The sequence below is a fragment of the Macrobrachium rosenbergii genome, chromosome 3 (assembly GCF_040412425.1).
Source record: "Macrobrachium rosenbergii isolate ZJJX-2024 chromosome 3, ASM4041242v1, whole genome shotgun sequence".
NCBI lineage: Eukaryota > Metazoa > Arthropoda > Malacostraca > Decapoda > Palaemonidae > Macrobrachium > Macrobrachium rosenbergii.
This window is the reverse complement of record NC_089743.1, coordinates 91,463,813-91,488,869: the sequence shown is the minus strand read 5'-3', so window position 1 is coordinate 91,488,869 and position 25,057 is coordinate 91,463,813. Positions and strand designations below refer to the sequence as shown.

Genomic DNA, 25,057 nt, shown 5'->3' with positions numbered 1-25,057 from the left:
ATGGCTGTTGGAAATTACAAAGGTTTGTAAGCAACTTCTATTATAGTTATTAATGGCTGTTGGAAATTACTGTTTGTAGGCAACTTATGTTGTAATTCTTTCTTCATTGTTGCTCCTTGGCCTTAGAGCCGATATTTAGAACTTGCTAATTTATAATAAATTTTGTAGCAATTTTCTTTTCAATGTAGGTAAACTGAAGTTCCTAGGTATTTTTCATCATGGTTTGAGGAAGATAAGATATAATCTTCAACTGGAGGAATTTTGTGCTTCATGATTATGAGATGGGCAGTCTGTCTTGAAACTATCACAGGCTCGAGAATTTCCAGTAAGGATTTTTCATCCTGGAGCTCTTGCAAATTCTCCATGGGTTTCTCACAAGTCTTTCATGACCACCACCTATCCTTTGAAGAAACAAATCTTCCTTGAGGAGTTCCAGGGGTGCTGGGAGACTTCCTGATCATGGAAGGTTCAGGTGAAGAAGCCCCAGTGATAAAGCAGGCAGGCCTACTACTTGTTGAATGAACTCAGATCACTGGATATGGGCAGGTGGAGAACTCTCGGGTTGATGAGGCAAAGAAGTATCACTAAAAGAAACATCAGAAGAGAAGATAGGCCTATGGCATAACTCACAACTTGAATCTGCCAAAAGCCTTGGTATGTCTTTTAGGAGACAGATCACATTTGAAAGCACGATTGGAGGGCAAAAAATACCTGAACCTGTGGCATTCGTGAGAGGGTTTGCAAGACTTTACTACATCAGCCAGTTGGCATTCACCAGGATTCGGCCATCCTGGTCAGTAGTGCCATCGACAGCACCCACGCCTTCAACTATACCTGTGCCCTAAACTACTTCTCTGCTACCAACTTGTAGCATTCCATATACAGGCAGTCCCCGGTCATCGGCAGGGGTTCCGTTCTGAGGGTGTGATGATAACCGAAAATTGGCGATTTTCAGGTTTTTTCAGTGATTTTCGGGGCTCATCGGCACCAAAAAGCACTGATAAGCTGAAATCAGCGATTTTCGCCACTAGACAAGTGCCGTAAAACCGGATCACTGTTAACCGGGGACTGCCTGTACTGTGCTTGAACCATCAACTGCTGTAGTACCTCTTTACTTTGATTCTAGCTTCCTAGCCTTGGTTAAAGGCTATCTCACTTCCCATAGAATATTCGCTTACACTGCCTCCTTTGACAGTTACAGTGGTGGCCAAGATATCCTCCTCTCGGGGGGTATTCTTGAATGCCATTGTATGGTTGTTTTATCTCTTAAACCATTGAGAGCAAGGAAAACCTGTTCAGAACCTTCTCAACATGTTCCTGTCTTGAGTTACCTCTGACCATCCATGGTCTCATTTAAGAAGCACCTCTAGTTCCCCAAGGTGCAGTAATGAGTTGAATTGTCGTTCCTCTTGCAAATGATGGCCAGAGGAGCGACAATTCAACTCATTACTGCACCTTAGGGAGCTAGAGGTCTTCTTGAGACCAGGGATGGTCAAAGGTAACCAAAGACTGAGGAACATGTGGAGGAGGTTCTGAGCAGGTTTTCCTGCTCAATGGTTTATGAGACTTGCCCATACAAAGGCATTAAAAAATACCCCGAGAGGAGATATCTTGCCACCATCATAACTGTCAAAAGGAAGCAGTGCAAGAGAATATTCTGCAGGAAGCAAGTTATCCCTTGGCCAAGGCTGGGAAGCTAAGTCAAGGACATAGGCACTACATGAGTTGAAGAAGCAAGCACAGTACAGGCAGTCCCCGATTATCAGCAGTCTGGTTTTACGGCGCTTGTCCAGCAACGAAAATCGGCAATTTCCGCTTATCAGCACTGATACATACCTAACAGAGGCGCCAATGACCAAAAATCGGTGATGATCAGTTATTGTCATGCCGTCAGAACGGAACCCCCGTCGGTAACCGGGGACTGCCTGTATATGGAGTACTGTAGTCAATAGCAGGGATGAAGTTTAAGGCACAGCTTTAGTTGAAGGCGCAGGTGCCGTCGATGGCACTACTGACAAGGATGGTCAAGTCCTAGTCAATGCTAAGTGCTGCCGTTGAGACAAAGGCATGGTCAGAGATGATGTAGAAATGGCAGGCATCACACACACACACACACACCCCTGCAATAGGAAGGTGAGGTTATGAAGGAGGCAGCACAGATAGTTAGGAGGAGAGATGGCTGTAACCCATTCATTCACAAACCAGTAATTGTTATAAACTGAAACACTGCGGACTTTCTTCTGGTGATTCAAAAATTAAGAATCTGCAGCCTGTGGAAACTCCAATGGAAGTAATGGAGCGGCAGTAGAGGGTAAGAACACAGGAAAGGCTGGAAGATGAGGCACGAGGACAAAGGCCAAGACAGAGGAATGCCTCACGGTAATAAATAGACAATCCAAAAGAAACGGGAACTTCTGTAGAGGACTTACCTCCTCATGAGAGAGAGTGCACAGTTGGAATGTCAGAAGGAACATTAGGGTTCTTACTCAGAGCTTGGACGAAGGGGGCAGTGGCATCAGTAGCTGATGTGATGTCTGTTGAACGTGTGAAAAATAGGCCATGGGTTGCAGAAAGTGCAGCCACAAAATCAGGCGTCTTCAGCATAGGTGATGCGCTTATCAGTGTCTGTGTCTCAAATGCTGTTTGGCACTGGATCATCCAGATGTACCTCTGGTTTTCCTGCAGTAAATCTGATGCATGTAACATCAATGCAGATAATAAAATTACAAATTTCAAATTATGAAAAATCAAAGAACTGTATATTGTTATTGCATTTTTTGCTGACTTGCAGTGTACTTACAATATACAAAAGCTGCTGCTGCCTCTTCTCAGCAAAATCCCTAGTCAGGGCCACTGATTTTCTAACAGACTGAAAGGCTCATTTCATAATTTGCTTTGGAAGACCAGAAGTGTTAGCCTCATCCAAAGAGATCCAAAGTTTGTAAACCTTCTCCTGGGTATAAAGTAACAACCATTGGTTCACAGATCAAAATACTCCAAGGCAGGTCTGGAAATCAAATATTGCTGGATCTTTTTATCCAGAGAGGACAACTGAAGAGCTACAAGCATGTTGCTCACCTACCTCCACACATGTACACTGAGGCACTGTCAATTATTGTAATTGGGATTCACAAAACCAAAAATCTAATAACTCAAGTCATATGGTTATGCTGCAATTAGACAGTACCAGAGTATAGTAGTCCAAAAAGCAAAATTAATTGTTCAAATAAAAAATATACAGTAAATCACTGATAAAAATGGTTCAATGAACCAAAAATGCACAACTGAAAATGGAGTTGCCAAAAATCAATCAAGAAAAATAACTAGAAATTTGCATATACTGAAAAAATAATCACAGTTACAGGAAAACAATGCAGAGTAAAATTCCACACAAGAATGCCTGAAAGTGGAAAGCAACCAAGCAGTAATATTTGAGTAATCCTCTGTGGCAGAGTGACACCAACAGCCTGAAAAGTAAACCTTATGTAATAATTATCCTTTCAAAAATCACTAAACACTACAAATCACTTTGATCAGGAAAAGTAAAATTAAAAAATGAATGGCACACCATACGAAAGATGCGAATTATGGAAAAGCAACACACAATGCACCGTCACAAGAAAGAATGACTAATAGTAGAGGCTTCTGAGTATTCACATTGGTGCTTTGTTCTTCAGGGTCAAAGAAAGTTGGACCGACTGAAGACATATTGCATGAGAGTAAGGTTATTTTTAATTAATGGATCTACAGTGGATGAACTCGGAAGAAAAAGTTGAACCCTAGTTTCTGTAATATTTATTATACAAAAGAAAATAAATATATAGACATTACAATGATTTAAAGTAGTTGTTGCTTCTGCTGTTAAGGTAAAATTTGACTCTATACTCGAAAACAAGCATAATGCAGTTTCCAAACCTGATGCATCTGAGCACAAGGTCTTAAGGGAAACACGCTACAGTATTATCTAAAAACCATCGGAAACTGGGTTACTGCTGAAAGACTAGTGATGAAACCTGTCTTAGAAGCTTTTAAATAGTAATGAATAAAAGCATGGATTGGTTTTTTCTAATTAATCAAGAAGTATGATAGCTAATTACAGTACTGTACTTGATCCCTAAAATAATTATGTACATCATTAAGAATTCTATACAACCACCTTGTATTGCTATAGATAAATATCTCAATGTTAAGTTATATCTACATACTTACATCTTTAATTTTCATAAGAACTGCCAGTGTGGTTAATGCCTAAACTACAACCAAGTTTTGGGGGTACCCATCACTGTTATCACATTTTATCACATGGAGATGCCAAAAGTGAATGTAAGAACTGTCAAAGAACTCAAGAGGAGTATCAGAATTTAATCCTTCCTAGTTTTACTATTTACAACATTTCTTAGGGATTCAAATAAGTTTGATATCAACTCTTCCTCTTAAGAGCAATAATCCAGCTATTTAAGGCAAAGTAAAACCTTTGTAATTAATTAGCTTTTCATTGGTATCTAAAGGGTTATCATTATTTACAGCCTCCCGATGCCAATGGCTCATAATTTTTCCATCAAAATTTTCCGAGTTCTTTCTTTCAACTCATCTCGATGTAGCTGAAGATCCACGACTTTTCAACATATTTTTCTTTTTCTCCTTGATCATCAGTTCAAAGTCCGCTCTGAAACACAAATCTTTTATAAGCATAAAGCTAATTCTGACGGAGTTCATTTTATAAAATCACACTATAACTATTTTATCATCATCATCATCAGATATGGAATGTATCATTTACTCTTAAATCTAATTACATTTGATACCAACTATCAAAATTACTTAAATTCTTACCTTTCAAATTACAATAGAAAGTCATCAAACTACCCAATGACCAACTCATGCAAGTAATAAGTTTTAATTGCAACCATTTCAAAGCAATGTTGTACAATCAAATGCACTTGTTTGCAACATTCAGTTTAAGACTACCTAAATTTTAAACAAAACGTGGACTGATATTAGTACTTTAAGATAGGAATGTAGAAAAGTAACCCTAACTTTGCACATTCTAAAATGATGTTTTCAATTGGAGTTGTGTTAGATGTGAGCATAGATTTACTAAAAAGAAGATTACTGAACAAGGTGAATATTTGCTAAAAGAAACTGCATGTATATCAACTTCCTAAAAGATTTTTGAAATAAGATAGTTACAAGGAAAGGGAATTTTACTAAAACCCTAAACCAAGACGTGATGAAAAATTTAAAGATGTGATGGAGTACAATAGTGCTTTGTGCAAACCCAGTTTCTTTTCAATAAAGGAGAGAATACTAACTAAAGAATTCAATGAAAGGGGTTTTGCAAAGGAAACGATACCTAACACAATTCGTGAAATACATCAGTGTCATATAACAGGAAATTATTGGAACGATACAAACCTCTAACAATTTTAAAGGGTTAAAGAGCCAAGGGCTTTCAAGCTTTACCTGGATGAGAGGGAGCTAAGCCCAGCATAGATAAGATGGTTCTCCTATTTTCATCGTGGCTGGGATATGGAGAACAGAGGTTAGTGGGGTATGATCTCTAATTCAATGACTAGCCTTCACCTTTCACAAAATATCATGCACAAAGTACAGTTCTAAATAAAACTTAAAATGCAAGGTACTGGAATGGCACAAAATAACATCAGACAGTTGCATACTGAAGATAAATAGAAAACAAAATTAGCATAAAACTTAGTAAAAAGAAGTAAATCTTGTGGTCATAACTCACTACGGCTGAAGCTAACAAGCTAGCACGTAATCTGTACGTCATCTTTTTGATTACTGAATGCACTAAATATACCTTGGGAACTAGGAATTAAAATTTTTATACAGTACCTATCATTCCCCTAATCTAGACCACCTTATACCTATGTAGTTTACATAAAATAGCAGAATAAAAGACCTCATATATAACCCAAGTACTAATATAATTTATATACAGTACTCTCAAACTTTCTGTTGATGTATCAGGTATATCAGGAACTAGGAATTAAAATTTTTAAACAGTACCTATAATTCCCCTAACCTAGACCACCTTATACCTATGTAGTTTACATAAAATAGCAGAATAAAAGACATATATAACCCAAGTACTGACATAATTCATATAGTGTACTCTCAAACTTTCTCTTGAAGTATTAGGTATATCTCTTGAAAAAATTCCACACACACTTACTTACTGTATTAGATCAAAATATAATTACCGACAACTTTAGTACTGGGGTCCCATAGCAGTACTGTGCATACAGATCTGGTGGCTAAATAAAACTTCCTTTAATGTACTGTATATCTCTGAACCATCTCTAGTATCCTAAAGTTTACTACTAACTGGATCCAAGCAAAACTACTGCATACTTTTAACAATGCTAGACCATTAATAATGACTGGGCTTTTAATCACCTAAACATCTAACCACAGTCAGGTCTGACCTTATGATGCTACTACTTCTACTACTGCTACCATACTCTGACACTTTGAAACCCAGGTAAGTTCACCATGCTATGAATTCCTACATTCACTTTTAAAAAAAAAGGTAAAAATGCGCCAAAGTTTCTTCAGTGCAATCGAGTTTTCTGTACAGCCACTACAGCGTATAATCAAGGCCACCAAAACAGATCTACCTTTCGGTGGTCTCGGTATAATGCTGTATGAGCTGCGGCCACGAAACTAACCACGGGCCGGTGGTGACCTACCCTATATCACTGCCAGAAAAACGATTATGGCTAATTTTAACCTTAAATAAAATAAAAACTACTGAGGCTAGAGGGCTGCAATTTGGTATGTTTGATGATTGGAGGGTGGATGATCAACACTGCAGCCCTCAAGCTTCAGCAGTTTTTAAAATCTGAGGGTGGACAGAAAAAGTGCAGACAGAAAAAAGTGCGGACGGACAAAGCCGGCACAATAGTCTTCTTTTACAGAAAACTAAAAGGAGCTGCATGTCTCTTCCTAAGAGCCCACAGACCTTGTGGCCCTGCTAATTTAGACAAAGATAAATTTCATAAAAATGTGTTTTCATGATCTGTCCTATTCAACCTGGTTTTTGGACAATGCTCTGTAAAGAGCAAGACATATCCTCCAGTCTGGTAGTGAAGAAGTGTAAACTGGACAATGAAGGAAAAAGGCAAAGCCGAAATATATATCAGTTGCAACAGTTGCAATTTGGCATACATAGCCAGAGGGAATCTAGAAAAATGCATCAGGACCAGTAAAGAGTTGTTAATATCAATAACAGAAGTAATGCAATAATCATACATTGTTGGGATTTCAACGGAAGAATAATTTTTATGGAGAGCGAACTTTTGTACAGGAACAATATTGTCACATTCCTGCATGGTTATATTGGGGTTCTTCATTGTCTCGATACCAATGGTGGCTGGAAAAAAAACTCCTGAAGACAAAGCTCTCAAGATTTGCCAAGGAAACAAACAATCCACACTTATTTCTTGGATGGAGGGAAGGCCAATGACCATCAGATTGGCAGCATAACCACAAAAACCAGAATGGTCAAGTTGTCACACAACCAAATGGGAACCTGATATAAATAATGTCCTCGTAGAAATTTTTATCTCGTTTCATTTCCTCTGATGATATGAATATTAACTTGATAAAGACATCAGTCCTTGTAAAGTTTAAGGTTTTTAAGTGTATTAGGTAACAATACTAATAAGAGATCCACTGCTAAAAATAACTTAGGGGAAATTCTACAAATATAAATTTTTCATCCAAGATCAGCAGTATGTGAACACTATACTTAATAAACTTTATAAAAGACTTGTACGTTACCAGCCTCAAAATACATTACAGTATATTTCAATGCTTAAAACATTCAATAATTAGTATATATAAGAGGCTCGAGTGAGTGAGCACTCAATTCAGTAAGTAGTGGTAATTTTTTTCATAAATGGAAAAACAAAATTCCCCACCATATCAATTACTCTGTGTCTAAAATTTAGGGAAATTATTCCTCCCTGAAGTTAAACATGTACTGTATCTGTTAGTATTTTCAAGTACTACTATCATGTGCGCAGGTGTTCCAAAGATTTATTTTCAAGAGGGAAGATATAAAAACCTACAATTTAAACGCCGCTGATGAGCAGCAGAACAAAAGGACAGGTGTTGCTTCATGTCCTAGAGACTGAAGACACATGTACAATCAGTACCCAAATCCTACCTCTACTCACATGGGACCTGGGGGGAGCCAATCATATGACTGCCGATGGCTCGGCAAAGCCTATGGGCCCCAAACCAACACCCCCTCACACACACAGAAAGACTGTGTGCTACAATTGCTCTATCAAGCCTGAAGCATGGCTTAAACGCAAGACCAAACGCTGTGACAAGTTGTTAGTGACATTGCATTACTTATGCTTGAATCCATTTTGCAGTCATCAATGATTCCTTCATGTTTTATGTCTGAAGTGTTAACCAGACCTTATTTGGTAAGTTGTGCTACTACACAACATTTAAAAAGATTCAACCTCTCCTGGAAGGGTTTGCACACATTTCTCTCAGGTTATTCTCTATATGAAGCTTCACTCCAGGAAGAGAATGCATGTGCCCAATCAGGAGTATCTCAGCATACAGCAAGGAGAAGGTTCCTGCATATGAACCCTTGCTTCAGGACTTAATTATTCAAGAATCTTCCCATCCTGACTTGCAGCAAGTCCAGGACCATTGAGTTCATGCTTCAATTGAGGAATTGCAATACAAACTCAACCCAACCAGACTGCCATTCTTTTTAGTGAAGCTTGTTTGAAAGAGGGTCTTCCTCTGAGATGATGATGATGATATTATTATTATTATTATTATTATTATTATTATTATTATTATTATTATTATTATTATTATTATTCAAAATTAACAAATATTCATGTAGAACAATCCTAAAGTCCAATAACTTGCAAAGAAAGTTTACCAAATAGAATGGACAATGAGTTCACAGGAAAATTACAAAAAATAAATGACCAGATACTGTATATAAACAAATGTCATAAAAAACTAAGGCAACTGGACACAGCACTTTCAAGTAGCATACAGACTCAGTTATTAGCACTCTAGCATCAACAAGACTAGCCATGAAGACTGTTCTACAGTTTTACAGTAATAAGAAGTCACCTCCACTGAATGCTGACGTCACTGTCGTGTGCAGTGAGCAGCATGAACTATTTCTCCTGGAGGAAGCATGAAAGATTGCTATTGTAAATCAAGTTCAGAGCTTATGGAAGTTTGCCAACATAATATTTCAAGTAATAATGTCCTCAAGGCTACTGACATCCAGGTCAATAGTGATAAAACAAAAGTTCTGAAGTATGCAGTATTAGTATCATCTTCTCAAACGTACGAGAAGCCTTATTATCCTCCATACAAGAATACTTATGAGAAATGACTAGTTTTCTGGCAAAATCTGACAAGTCTTGGAAATATTATGAAAAAGGTTGCAGTCAAAAGTAACATCATCTATCATAAAACATTAAGAATCATTAAGTAGAGTATTACATATGCAAAGTAAAGTATAATAAACAATAAACAAACCAAAGAGTGAAAGCACGGTACAATATCTGTTTATCAATAAATTATAACTGGCTATAGTGCAATCTCATAATTATAACTGCCTACAGTGCAATCTCATACCTCATTTACTATGGATCTGTGGTAGGGTTGACTGTACCCTAGTTTGTATTTTCCAATAGCAATATCAGATTACAGTATATTGATTAACTTACATATCCTTCAATGAGCCACATCAGAGGTGAAAACGCTTCCACAGGTGTTAGCCTCATCAACAATGGTTATTATATTTGTTCAGAACAAGAGTCGGTACTTTACCAGAAATATGAGCAGGCTCCTTTATCAGGTACAAACAATCAATAGATTAACAAGACCTCAAAGGTAACATGGGGTACTGATCAATAATACCAAACGTACGTCAGTTTCTGTGTTTGTTAAAAACCACTAACTAAAGATGCATCTGAGTTTGAAGGATACAGAATTTTCTTCAAATAACTTTGTAACAAAATTACATGAGTGTATGATGAATTGGTGTTATAAGAACTTGTTTTATTGTAAAAACAGCGTTATCAAAAACACATTCATCATCATAAAATAATTGTCATGGCTAAGAAGCAGATACCACAAAGTCCACGAAGGAAAGAAGACAGGTAGTTGGTAAGGGCTAATCCAAAAGGAGTGCTCCCATGCTTAGAGATTTGCAATAAAAGGATCTCCAGTCTGCTGTGGAAGAAAATGCAAAGACATAAATCCACTCCCACCAGGAGCACAAAACAATGAATTAGCTTGGCAATGCTTAGTGCCTGCCCCAGGATGGCAGAGAACACTGGTTGATGAAAAAGCCAGGACGAATGAAAGCAAGGTCACTTAAGGACACCAGAATAATAGTTCAGGATGTAACCTCTGTAGCCTAGACAAAATATTCTCTACCATAAGCCAATCTTGATGACTCATATAGTGGAACAGTCAAATTGGCAGAAGGATGAAAGTATGCAGCCAGTCAAGAGACAGGCCAGGAAAACTCAAACAAGGTTCATTTGAAGCACCCCCTGACCTGTGGGACTCTAGGGATAAATCACTGAAGTTAAATATTGGAACAAGACTCCAGTAGGAAAACCCTTGACCAGAAGCAAGCTGACATCTCTGAATCCCAGAACATCTGGGAACCTCTTGCTGGAGCCTAAAAGCATACGACGAAGCAAGAGCCAATGAACAAGATCCAAAAACTCACTGACAGCCACCTCTACAAAATAAACATCAAAAACATAAGTGGCCTGAACACAACGTGCGTAGCAAAAGCCCTCTTAGACTGCCACATTAACTGGGAGACAGTCATAATGGATTTTAAATATAAAAGAAGAGAGCAAACAAGAATATGACCAAGTAAAGAAGAAACCTACTTCTTGACAATCCACCATTAAACTTTACCTCTTAATTAGCTTGTCTAGCACACCTTTTGATGAAAAAAGGAAAATGGCAAATGAAAGGAAGTGTGCTTAGTGTCCCTTGACGAAAGAATTAACACACTGGCCTGGCAAAGGTTGGGGCTCAGACCAAAGTTTTGGCATTTTAGCCGTATGAGCACCACCCAACATAACCAAGGCATAAACTCTCTTTCACTGTGCAGAAGAGAACTGTGAATCATGTTTACACCGACGATCATGTACAAAATGGGAGACCACAAAAGAATACACAATATACCCAACATTTCTCCATTTTCAGTTACATTTACCACATTATTTCACACAGTAGAAACATCTCTTAGGTCACCCATTTCACACCCCTACAACTACGACCTTAAGTAAGAAACAATAAGTAAAAAAGTAAGACAAAAAACTAGTCAAACAAGCTTGAGAAGGTGAATTATTATTTTTATACAGAAAAGGAGAACAGGTTAGGTAATCAGTACAGTAATTTTCAGTCTAAAAAGCGCTTTACTGTACTCTATCTCAGGATTCACACTTAAAAACTTTACCTGGGTCAATGAAATCGCTTGAAAAACGAAAGAAATTTACACTTACAACAAAGGGGAAATCATATTAAAGATTAATGTTAATACAAAGAATATAACACAATTCATACTGATATTAAATGGCATGCAACAATCCATAAAAAAAAGACTAGTGAAGCCAGGCAGCGATCAAACGACAGCCAATTACTCACTGCTTAACGGCGTCGGGAATATCAAGCTGATCCAGCGGCACCATCTGTGCCAATTCCGTTAAGTTATTCACAAACGACAGTTTTCGGTAGAACTTCGTGCTGCAAGCAAAAAAATTCTTGGTGTTTATTCTCCTACTGAAGATGCATGTGCATTGCAGTACTCTTAATGTACTGTAACATCTTATAACCAAACTCTTCAGTCACAAATAAGTAGGATATTAGATGCTGAAGCCTTAGGGAGTAACTTTACCAAACTTTGAATGACTAAAAATCAAAATTACCAATAACAAAAAAATCCAGTAACTAAACACTCAAGATTTGATGTGGAAAAATTCATTAGGGACAGCTACTGTGTTCATGTGAATAAGTAACTTCCTTGGTAAACCTGCTTGCAGTAACGCACATGAAACATCCATGAAGTGACTGGCAGAAGTAAATTTCAAATATAACTTTTAAATGAAATTATTTTTTTCATATTAACTCTATACTTGTAATTAGTCATTTCTTGTGTTACAAAATCATCCCAGCGGCAGTCCAAGACATACAATGTGTCTTCTGAGCCTTCAACTATGGGAAATTTGAGTGGTGGGAGGCTGGAACTCTCAATATATGTACTAAAATGGGTTTGTATGATAATATTAACTGTAATTTTTATTTGACCATGAACTTAAGTGTCCAGAATACCGAGAACAAAAGTGCTAACATATTGGGTTTGCGAGGAAACAACTCCCTCAAATATGGAGAATACAAGCAAAGTAGGCATTGAGTACAAATAATGGAAACATTACTTTAGTAGCTTCTCAACTTAGGGAAGCTAAATTTTATTTTACTTTTAGAAAGATGATGAGGTCTTTGACATTTGTAATTAAAACTGCACACACATTGCACAAAAGCAGGCAACATATTGGTCTTACCTTATGAATGGTCTGGAAAATGCCACTACAGTCCGCACCCAAAATGTGGGATGTACAACGTGAAGGGCCTTTAGATTTTTTCTCAACTTTCTATCGATCATTTGATATGCCCTTTTTAGCCAGTGAAAGTTTGGCATGTGAGACTTTGGGGTACCACCAGCTAAATAAACCAAAACATAATCATCTGCAATCAACTGCTCCAAAGTTGACAATACATACCTGCAACCCAAAGAAAAGATATCAACTTACTGTTTATTACCAAATACAAAATTAGTAAAATGAAGGTCAAATATAATGCCGGTATCCAAATTAGTTTTAATTCATAATTATATGCACAAAACACAGTAAACAAATTATAACATCACAAAGAGGGTAAAAACACCAAACTCACAAGAAAAGATTGTCCATAACATAGTTGTAATCTCTTCTTGATCTATCAGGCAACTGGCATGCACAGATGACTATGACTGCGTTTTGCGTATCACCAAGATACCCTCCGTGGCTTATGCACTGCAAATGTTACCATGAAATTATTTTATTACTTCATCCAGTCAAATTGCATCAGTACTACATACAGTGTATTATATTATTAACAGCTAAATAAAGAAAAATTCCTACCAATAAGTGAGATGTACAATATTTGAGGTAGAGACTGTTGGATTACAAACAAGAACTGACCATCACTACTGATCCTAAGTGGTTGCAAATAAAACGTGATTTTACAAAGGTTAAGTGGTTGGAAATACAACAGTTACAATTAAGCAAGATAGGACTGAATGTCTGAGATTCAGTACCTGACTTAGCATTAAAGGTGTTCAGTTCAGAAAAGATTTTGCAATGATACTTCAGAGCCTTTGAAGAATGTATCCCTACAGTGTTTCAGGAAGAGTTTTAAAAAAATTCATATTTACTGACTGCTACACCAGCAAAATCCAGATTAGTGATGCTTACTGATTAAACTAACAAGGGTTGCCTTTTGAGCTGTGGGCCTGCAGAGAGTCTTTTCTGACTAGAGTAGGACTGAAAATGAAAAACAAACCCAGTAAACAGTAACAGAATCCAGTATACCTGTCTCTTGATTGTTATACCTGTACTGAAATGTACAGGGTATGATATTCAAGTTTAACATCTTCATTCTCTGTCATACTGTGGTCAAGAATCAAGTCCCATAACATTCAGTGGGAATAATTTAATGAAATTCAGCAATATGGGCATAAAGTGATGTGTATCAGATACAACAGAATCTAACTGTACAAATGCTATATGATTCTAAAGTCAAAACTTAGGTCATAATTAGACAAGCATATATAGAACCTCACCTTTGAAACTACAATATTAACATTGATGTTTAATTAAAGCTTTACATTAAATAATTCTATAGAAAACAAAAGAACTTTACACTATGCTTCAGTAGTTGCTCACATATTCAATACATATACTGAAATCTGAAAAAAATTTAATTAATTCTCAAAATTCTCAGGTTCACTAAAGCTATTACACATCAGGTAAAACATGTGAATGATCTTTGTTGTTGTGACCCCAGTTTGTCATAAAACTAAACAAAAACCAACCCAGGCAAAAAGGGAAGTGTATTTCTCTTTCACAACAAACTCAACTACAGACTGTATCTTGTTTCAAAAGTCAGTATCAGTAATTTAAGACATCCGGGAGAGCCATAAAATTCCCAACGGATGCATGGTAACGGCAAGATTCATCACGAAACTACGTTCACTCTCAAGACTGGATTTTTGGCATAGTCCAAATCCCTAGCTCCCCAACACTGAATCACACAAATACATTATGTAAAAGGCATACCTTGCGATAAGGTGCAATGACCTTCATGTCGATTCTCCTCCAGACACCTCCAATAACTACACTTCTCCAGTGTCTTTCCTCGGCAGTTTCTTCCGCTGCCGAGAATTCTGGTATGAGCTGCTCAGGTGGAGGTGGTATCGGCTCCAAATTAGGATAGATTTTGCATTTTATTCGGATTTCGGGCGCTTCGAAGTCATCCTTTGAAAAGATAAAAGAATATCTTTATGCATCGCGTCTTGTTAAATACATTAACTTTTATTCCAATCCTCTTTTTCTACTATGTGATACTGTATAATCAATATTAAGATTAAAGCTGTTCAGTATGAAAAAATCTTACAAAATAATTTTACTTTTGATGTCAAATTGCATAATTCCAAAGGCTACAAACTAACGAAAACACAGAGTTACCTGTTTTCTCATTTATTATGGCTTGAGGATATACCTGTGAAATACCTTTGCTTGTTTCTTACAACTACGTAGCAGTAAAAACCTTTAAAATCATTCAACCATGATCAGCAGAATGAAACCTCTAAAATCCATCAACCACAACCAGGAGAAATCCCCTCTAAGATCAATTAGAACTACTCAAGGTCCTGATAACCGAGGGCTTCCAAATCACACGTCAGACCCATGGGGCCGATTTGCCTACGAAATCACACCAACAGTACACACCAGTATGCAGTACGCTCATGTATGAGTAAAAGAAAATGATGCAGATAAAGCAGGCAAAGCTGCATTAATTATGAGCACAGAAAACAGATACTGTCATTCTCATAAATGATTGCTGCAATGCTGATGTCCATCAAATTAAAACATGTCATCTTGAAAACTTACCCAATAATAATAATAATAATTCACGATACGGAGGGACTCTTCTTGTGCACACTTGTGCAGTATATCATTATAATCATGAAAATTCTTTAGCTTTTGAGGTCTACAGGCTACATAAGAGTCCTCAAAATACTGTATGTATTTGGTATGATTTTACGTGACTGTTCTTTGCATGCCGCTGCTGCTGCTGTTGCTGCTAATAATAATAATAATAATAATAAACCTGCAAATCTGTTCCCATCATACTGCACCAATTATGTACTAAACAAAACCAAAAAAAAAAATATTAAGCCCCTACAACAAGAAATATTCAGGCTTGCTAGGAGCAAATGGAGAAAAATTCCCATGGTCCAAAACATATGAGTGAATGGGGAAGACAAAATGTGAAGGACCACACTGTGGTAGAAGGACAGGTTACGCTAGACAGTGAAGCATGGATTGAGAGGACAGTATGACAAAAGGTACTTGATTAGTAGAAAGAGTAAAGACTTATGATGCATATATAGGCCTGTACTACTCTTATCAATGCCTAAGCACTGATCAAGAAACTAAATATTTTAAAAAGGTATCTACAAAATGCCAAGACTCATTGAAAGTGGGCAGACTGCATCATGAATGAGGAAGTGATGGAGAGATGTGGTGTCCAGCAGCTGGAAAACAAGACTAAAATTTTGCAGATGGACGTGGTTTAGACGTGTTGAGGTTGGATGAGTACCAGTTGTTTAGAAAAGTAGTATGTACATATGAAAATAGCAGGAGGAAGAGCTAAAGGAATTCCATGGAAGATGTGGAGAATGGGGATAGATGAGGATCTAGGCCTGGAGGGAGACAATGTAGAATATGCATAGAACAGGTATTCTTGAACTGAGTGGTCCTTGTCTCCCAGAACCAACTAAGTCCTCCTAGTCATCCTCCGAGATCATAGTGCCGGGACAATTTTCACCAAATGTTTTGCAGTGGACTTCATAACATCTTTCCATGTCATGGCATCACTGACAGAAATCTTGCTGGAGGCCTGGTGCAGAGATGATGGAATTTAGGAGCTCTTGTGCAAATGATGCAAAATAGTTCTTAAATTTCTGGATGACCGCATGCACAACTAAAATGTTCCCAATTGCAAGTTCATGTGTAAGAAGATGGGTGTGACAGCTGTCCAGCAGTAAGATGACCTCAAAGTCCTCAAGAAGATCCCACTTCCTCAAGTAAGCGTCAATGAATGCAAGAGGTAATGGTGAAACCAGTGAAAAACGTTGCCATGCATTCCCTAGATAACTGTAACACATCAGCAATTAGAAGCTTCAGTTTATGAGATCCAAGACCGTTTCACCTACTGATGCAGTCATTTTCTTTTAGCAGTCTTTTCCCAAGACCCTTACACAGTGTTGAAAGTCTGACTCAGATTCAGGTTAGGTTAAAGTATGAGATGTGTAAATAGTATTCAGTGCTATCAGCATCAGCATACCTAAATTAGCCAAAGACATGTGATCTCTTCATCCCATGACAGGCCTGGAAGAGTTCTTTAATCACTTAACCAAGAAGGCACACAGCTATGTGATCTTTTTACCTTCATAAAACTTCTTGGCCTTATCTGTGATGAGTGGACCTGAGATAGACATGATAAGTAGTAAACTATTTATAAAGCACTTGATCCAGCTTGTCTGCTTACTTTTTTTTTTAAGGATTTCTGAGATTTCATCAATGAACTTCCCTCAGCTATGAATTCCAAGTTGTTTTCTACTCTGTGGACTTTGATATCAAATACACAGAAGAACCCATCCTGTTTAGTGCCAAAGCAATATCCTATCAACAAAGGCTTCTATTTTCTTTTATAATTTTATTTCCTTAGGGAAGGAATACTTTTATGAGGGGACAACTTCGCTCCAAGTAACTTTAACACCTTTGGGAGGTATTTAATGACACAACAATGCCCTTCAAATGAAAAACAAAGTTTGCTAAAGATTGAAAATTTCCTACCATATCATCCACTTAGTTCTCTATTCTGCAATCACTGTATCTTCCAATCAGACTATAAGACCTAGCATGAGGTTCATAAAATGACAGATCCTTTTTATATCCCCCTTCAAATGGTGGAAATCAGCTGCAGAGCCTCAAGAAAAGATTTAAAAAACCTTCACTTACCAGATGACCAGCTGGCATCTTACTGGATGGAGCCAGGAAGCCAAATTTTTCATTTCAAATGACGCAGAATTTTTTTTCTGAACATTCTGAGAATAGTAGTACAGTGATGGTAATGGGTTTCACAAATTGGATACTGAATAATTGGATACACTGTAATGTAATAAACACTGAATACTTTTCAAATTAAGTTAAACATTCGACTGACCTCTCACTGCAAGCCTAATTATTTCAATAACGTAATCTCTAAGAGAGTGGAAGATAAAATATGAAACAAGAACAATTTTCATGTTATCTAAAGTAAAGAAAAGAATATATACTGTACAATAAAAGAACAAATACAAAGACGGTGTGTGAGAAGTGGGTAATCTCCCTACTCGAGACAATTCCCGTGTGCAGCAGGCCAGACTCTGACTTAGTAAGATCACAGGATTGGATTGGAGTCTGTCCAAAGTACAGTCCTCATACTGTTATTTCTACCAACTAGTGAGTCTCTAAAAGCAATTCATTTTCAAAATGCTGCCAGATTCTCAAACTTTGTCTTCAATTGCCAAAATTTTAAGGGATGCTTCTCTATTATATGAGATGCATTTGAGAATTTTTATTTTACCTGGAAGTTTGACTAAAATCATCATCTGAGAATAATGATTTCACATAAAAAATTTTGGCTAACAAAGTAGTAAATTACTCACTAACTCAGAAAAAATGCTGTCACCAACTCTTGTAGCATCAAATGTACATGAAAGCTAAAAATTACAAACAGGGTCATGCTATACACAACTTAAACAGCAGTTCATGGAATTTATCACAAAGATCCCCTGGAATACTTACATCAATGTCATCCTCGCCATCGCTTCTGCAGCTGAAGGCTGAGGCTACAGAAATATTGTCGTCCTCAATGGGAGACTGCAATATGTCATCTGCAACAGAAATTCTTTTTCGTTGACTGAGGGTTCCAAAGTTCAAGCTAGAAGGCCTCTCTGTAAAGAAAGCATTTGGATTTTTGTTTACCAAAACACAAACAGCATTTATCTTGAAATGGCGCACTGCCTGCAAAATATAAACAACTAATAAACAATATATTACAGTGGATACAGCTTACATGATGCACAAGTTACAGCTACAAACGTTACCTTCACCTTCATCTGGAGTTTCATACTCAAACTTGCTTTCTGAAGAATCTAAGTTTGGTGTTGTGATTTCTGAAACTCCGCTAACCTCTGAGATCAGCTCCGATAAATTGCTGTGTTCATTTCTACTTTGTTCAGGCTCATCACCCACATTAGTTATCACAATATCAGGGAGGGGAACAGGAACTGCTTGAGTTTTGGGAATTTCACTTGATTTGGCACTTGGACTTCCAGTCTTTTCTGATTGTGAAGTGTCATTTAAGCCCACTGTTGAAAAGTCTGGTATTTCATCATTGTATTCTTCATTAGTTCCACCACTAAGGTCGAACTCAGGTGCTGGGATTTTCTTAAGACCAATATCTTGAGTTTTGCTCTCGACAAATACACCCTCAACTTCTAACTCTTTCAAGCCCTCTTTGGTGAGGCGAAGTGACCTACGCCTCTCAAACCTAAAGCCTGTATCTTCATCTTCAAGATCATCATCTAAAATATTTCAGACGACCTCTTGGAACTGTTACCTTCGCTCTCTTTACTTGGCTCACTGGTACCATCCAGCACAGCTCGAATTTCACTTTTATCAGTGTTCCCAAGTTCAGCTCCCTCAGCAGAAATCATCCTCTTTGGGGATGAAATCCCACTATCAGTATTGCCATTGCTGTTATTGTTAAGATGTTCTTGCAAAGAAGTATGCAAGGCTTCCATGATCTCCTTGTCAAAGTAGCTGCTGTACCGATGCGAATTGACTAAAATTTCCTCAACTTCCTTGGGTGTCAGAATATCTTGCAACCTGCCACTAAGATTGTATAAGTCCTTATATTTTGTGAAGTCTAAACACTCTTTGACTTTCATTAGAGTACTCTGTTCTATGCTCAAACTCTCCTCATTGCTTTCATCATTTATACTTTCCTCTGTAGCACTGACACTCAGTTCCATAGTATCATAATTGCTAGACTTAGCACTTGCTGGTATTGGCGTCGAGGTGTTGGAACAGGGGATGAGCGGACGAAAACTGATTGACTGATCGTCTTTAGAAAAACTGGTATCTGCAATGATATCCGAAATGTCATCTCCAATATTATCGTTATCATCTAACATGTTCTCTATCTCCCTCAAATCCTTTGCAAAGGTTCCTACTTCTGACAGCACGCCATTACTCTCTACCTCCTTTATGTTCTCGTTGCTATCTAAGGACAACCTGTCATTCTTGACAACGTCCTCGGGACTAGGAGCAGGCTCCTCGGTTATTTTGCGGCGGATGCTGCCGTGCCTCTGGAATTCCCCGGTCCTGACCAGTCCCTCAATCTTCTCGGCATCTGGGGCGTCAATGGGAGTCAAGTTGACCTTCCGACGAAAGCTTTTGTGCCTTACAAAAGCATTCTCGTGAGAGTTAGGCAGGTGGAATTCTTCAAAGTAATCCTCCTCTAAATCACTACCAACCTCAAAGCCATCACCCTGCTTGGGAGTACCATCTGGGTTGTCTACTTCATCTGCAATCAAAGCCTACTGTTAAAGTCTAATCACAACATTAGCCATCTGAGCTGCTTTTAATGAAGGATAGGACTACTTTTTTTTTTTTACAGGTCTGGAATGGAAAAAGGCAACAATACCGTACTATGTACAAAATCTACCACTGTCCCTTGTTATAAAGCCAAACAATTACCAGTTCAAGCAGATCTTACTCTTAATTTACAAATCTGTGATGTACTGTATTATACATAACTATAGTAAGGTAAATGTACATTAAAGCAAATGTATACTACATCATTTCACTGGAAAAATACAGTTTACAATCTAAATTACTCAACTGCCCTTCTTAAGAATCTTTAAAGTACTGGCATTTGAAAATCACATTTAAAACTTGAATCAACAGTCTATACAGTATAAGCTTCACAAACTTGCTAGCCTTCAAATCTTCAAATGATACTCTTCAAAAAAAAAAAAAAATTCTGAGATTACTGCCAAGGAAAAATTAATCATAGTGCACTGAAATACATTTTACATTTTTATTCAATGGCGTTCCAAATTACAAACAAAAGCAGAATAATAAATACTTCAGCTGTACCGTGAAAAAAAAAAAAGCTTGTAGCAAAATCCAAAATTACAACTTTATACAGCACTGCTAGATTATTCAATAATAAGAAGCCTTTTCATCTCAATTGTGTATATTAGTCTTAAACACTTACTCTACATGCTTTTGGATACAAAGGAAAAAGGGTTAAATGTTTCAAAACATACCTGGCTTGTAATTGGGAGTAAGATACATAGAACTAGAAGTGGTACACTGAGAACTGCCATTCATGTCATCGGCCTCTAGGAAGCACACGCCATTCTCCTTCCCTCCTTCGACCTTCAGAGCCATGGGGCTTCTTGGAAATTCGACTGAAAGTAGAAGACAAATATATCCAGTGAGAACCCCACTAAGAATGAATGGGGCTTCTTGGAAATTCGACTGAAAGTAGAAAACAAATATACCCAGTAAGAACCCACTAAGAATAAGTGGGACTTCTTGGAAATTCGACTGAAAGTAAAAGTAAAAACCATTAAATGCAGTAAGAACCCACTAAAAATAAGTGGGGCTTCTTGGAAATTCGACTGAAAGTAAAAGTAAAAACCATTAAATGCAGTAAGAACCCACTAAGAATAAATGGGGCTTCTTAGAAATTCGACTGACAGCAGACAACCATTAAATCTAGTAAGAACTAACTAAGAATAAATGGGGCTTCTTGGAAATTCAACTGAAAGCTGAAAACCATTAAATGCAGTCTCCAAAGAACGACTGACTAAAAATAAAACCCAATGGGGCGGGTTCTTGAATCTGAACAGAAAGACAAAGTGATTTAAGACAACTGAAATTCATTTAATCTAGTAAGAACTAAGAATAAATGGGGTTTCTTGGAAATAAACGACTGAAAATTTATTCAAAAAATATACTCCAGTAAAAACCAAAAACAAAATTATATAATCCACTGAGAATTCACAGGGCTGGCTTCTTGAAATTCAACTGGAAGTAGGACACAATAAAAATTAAATGCAGAAAGTCTCCAAAATCGAAAAATATAAAATTATATAGTAACCCAAATTTATCTTAAAATGTAATAAACATTAATGCCTAAAGGTGTGTCCACTCTGCAGAGAAACATGCCATACACACGACGGGAAAATAAAATGAGATTGACAAAAGATGATGACAAATTGCTACCTTGAGTCAGCGTGATATTTGCAGAGAACACAGCCTATCTGAAGAACTGCTATTTTTCCAGGAAAAATGGATCCGGGATGAGTAGTGCATCAGACTAAATAAACTAATTCCTCGAATGATTTTGTTTTTCATTAAAAATGTCACTAAGAAAAGGCCTGGCAGTTTTCCTCGCTGACATAAACATCCCACTAACTTGTGCTCAAAATGGAGGGGGCGACCTCCAACAATTATCTAAGACTCCACCCACTGAGGCCAATTTGATCCATTGGGTGAGCCATTTTATTTTGTCAGTTACAGCTCAGCTTTCTTGAATAAGTGATCCTCTATAATAGCTGTTCTCTTCTAAATGCCAAATTTCTAACAACTGTTCTTCTAATTCCCAAATTTCTAATAACTGTTCTTCTAATTCCCAAGTTTCTAATTACTGTTCTTCTAATACCCAAGTTTCTAATAGCTGTTCTTCTAATTCCCAAGTTTCTAATTACTGTTCTTCTAATACATTTCTAATGGCTGTTCTTCTAATTCCCAAAATTTGTTCTTCTAATAAAATTCTAATAACTGTTCTTCTAAAAATTTCAATAACTGTTCTTCTAATTTCCAAGTTTCTAATAACTGTTCTTCTAATTCCCAAGTTTCAGAGAAACATGTTCTTCAATTCCCAAATTTCTAATAACTGGAAAATAAAATAACTGTTCTTCTAATTCCCAAGATGACTGTTCAAATTCCTTTCTAATAACCAATTTGCAAGTTTCAGGGTTCTAATTTGTTTCTAATAACTGAACTTCTAATTCCCAAATTTCTAATAACTGTTCTTCTAATTTCCAAGTTTCTAATAACTGTTCTTCTAATTCCCAAGTTTCTAATAACTGTTCTCTTCTAATTTGCAAGTTTCTAGTTACTGTTCTTCTAATTCCCAAATTTCTAATAACTGTTCTTCTAATTCCCAAATTTCTAATAACTGTTCTTCTAATTCCCAAGTTTCTAATAACTGTTCTTCTAATTCCCAAGTTTCTAATAACTGTTCTCTTCTAATTTGCAAGTTTCTAGTTACTGTTCTTCTAATTCCCAAATTTCTAATAACTGTTCTTCTAATTCCCAAATTTGTTTTAACTTGTAATTTCCAAGTTTCTAATAACTGTTCTCAATTCCCAAGTTTCTAATAACTGTTCTCTTCTAATTTGCAAGTTTCTAGTTACTGTTCTTCTAATTCCCAAATTTCTAATAACTGTTCTTCTAATTCCCAAGTTTCTAATAACTGTTCTTCTAATTCCCAAGTTTCTAACATCCCTTCTAATTTGCAAGTTTCTAGTTACTGTTCTTCTAAAAATTTCTAATAACTGTTCTTCTAATTCCCAAATTTCTAATAACTGTTCTTCTAATTCCCAAATTTCTAATAACTGTTCTTCTAATTCCCAAATTTCTAATAACTGTTCTTCTAATTCCCAAATTTCTAATAACTGTTCTTCTAATTCCCAAATTTTTACTTTCTTCTAATGAAATTTTTAATAACTGTCTTCTAATGCCCAAATTTTTAATAACAATTCCCAAATTTCTAATAACTGTTCTTCTGATTAAATTTCTAATAACTGTTCAATTCCCAAATTTCAGTTCTTCAATTCCCAAATTTCTAATAACTGTTCTCTTCTAATTCCAAATTTCTAATTACTGTTCTTCTAATACCCAAGTTTCTAATAGCTGTTCTTCTAATTCCCAAATTTCTAATAGCTGTTCTTCTAATTCCCAAATTTCTAATAACTGTTCTCTTCTAATTCCCAAATTTATAATAACTGTTCTCTTCTAATTCCCAAATTTCTAATAACTGTTCTTCTAATTCCCAAGTTTCTAATAACTGTTCTTCTAATTCCCAAGTTTCTAATAACTGTTCTTCTAATTCCCAAATTTCTAATAACTGTTCTTCTAATTCCCAAATTTCTAATAACTGTTTCTTCTAATTCCCAAATTTCTAATAACTGTTCTTCTAATTCCCAAATTTCTAATAACTGTTCTTCTAATTCCCAAGTTTCTAATTACTGTTCTTCTAATACCCAAGTTTCTAATAGCAGTTCTTCTAATTCCCAAATTTCTAATAACTGTTCTTCTAATTCCCAAATTTCTAATAACTGTTCTCTTCTAATTCCCAAATTTCTAATAACTGTTCTCTTCTAATTCCCAAATTTCTAATTTCCAAGTTTTTAATAACTGTTCTTCTAATTCTTTCTAATAACTATTCTTCTAATTCCCAAATTTCTAATAACTAATCTCTTCTGATTCCCAAATATCTAATAACTGTTCTTCTAATTCCCAAATTTCTAATAACTTCTTTTCTAACTCTCAAATTTCTAATAACTGTTCTTCTAAGTCCCAAGTTTCTGAACATGTAACTATGCATCAAGTTCCTTCTTTGACATCCCTGAAGTGTTAATATCTTTCCAGTTCCTGGAACGTCTTACACAAAAAAGACAGGCGGAAGGTGGTACCTGTTTCGGCCGTGTAATCTTCGGGCGCAGGCAGGGCAATGTCTGCGCTGGTGATCTCCGAAGACGACGGAGGTCTGGACGAAGGCGCCGAAGAAGGCGCAGAGGACGGCATGGCGAGGTCCAGTTCGCTGTTCGTCAAGTCGCTCGTCGCCAGAGACATTTGCGAAGACGAAGAGGGTCTGGAAGGCGGGGCGGAAGAGTAGGCAGACGATGCCGCGATGTCAGGGTCACTGATGGTCAGGTCACTCTGGGCCAACGATACCTGCGACGCCGCGGCGCTCAAGGGGGGACTAGCGGGGGTTTTGATGCCCCCTCCATCCTGCCTGCCACTGACGATGTCATCTGTCACTAATGTGCCAGATCCCACAATGGCTTCTCCACTCTCCCCACGCATCACACTCTGAAATACAAATGCAGAATAAAATTGCAGGGTGCATATAAATGAAGTCAAGAATACAGTACATGTTATTATACTCTTCAGTACACTTGCTTACCGTCTACTTTTTCTCTATAATATAGAAAACGTTCTCTGTATAAAAAGGACACACTTACAATAAAACATGGTAACTGTAACCAAATGCTTTAACTAAATATTATAAAATAGTATCTAAGTTCTCAGAAAATATACTCGGTATATTTTCAGATTTTGGGACGACACAAAGGAAATTTAAACACCACCAAAGAAATTTACAATTTCAATACAGTGCATAAAATAAAAAAGTATCATGAAACGATAAGCGCCTATTAAAAAAATTCTGTTTGCCGGAATAACAATACATAAGAATGGACTTGAGAGGTCTACCACAATGCCTAAGTTGAGAACTTTCTCATCTGAATAATGCCGCATTGCATTTGTAATCC

General features: G+C 36.9%; 1 protein-coding gene across 1 annotated transcript in view; it reads right to left on the bottom strand.

Annotated features, from left to right (window-relative positions):
• Positions 1 to 4,627: 4,627 nt before the first annotated feature.
• LOC136827878 (uncharacterized) overlaps positions 4,628 to 25,057 on the bottom strand; it is a 162,453-nt gene continuing 142,023 nt past the window's right edge. Inside the window, 11 exon segments of the mRNA XM_067085343.1 lie at positions 4,628 to 4,666; positions 5,464 to 5,522; positions 11,695 to 11,793; positions 12,609 to 12,827; positions 13,000 to 13,118; positions 14,424 to 14,621; positions 18,222 to 18,370; positions 18,530 to 19,006; positions 19,009 to 20,007; positions 20,756 to 20,899; positions 24,197 to 24,596. Coding sequence (XP_066941444.1) covers positions 4,650 to 4,666; positions 5,464 to 5,522; positions 11,695 to 11,793; positions 12,609 to 12,827; positions 13,000 to 13,118; positions 14,424 to 14,621; positions 18,222 to 18,370; positions 18,530 to 19,006; positions 19,009 to 20,007; positions 20,756 to 20,899; positions 24,197 to 24,590 — 2,874 coding nt within the window. The 5' untranslated portion in view covers positions 24,591 to 24,596 and the 3' untranslated portion in view covers positions 4,628 to 4,649.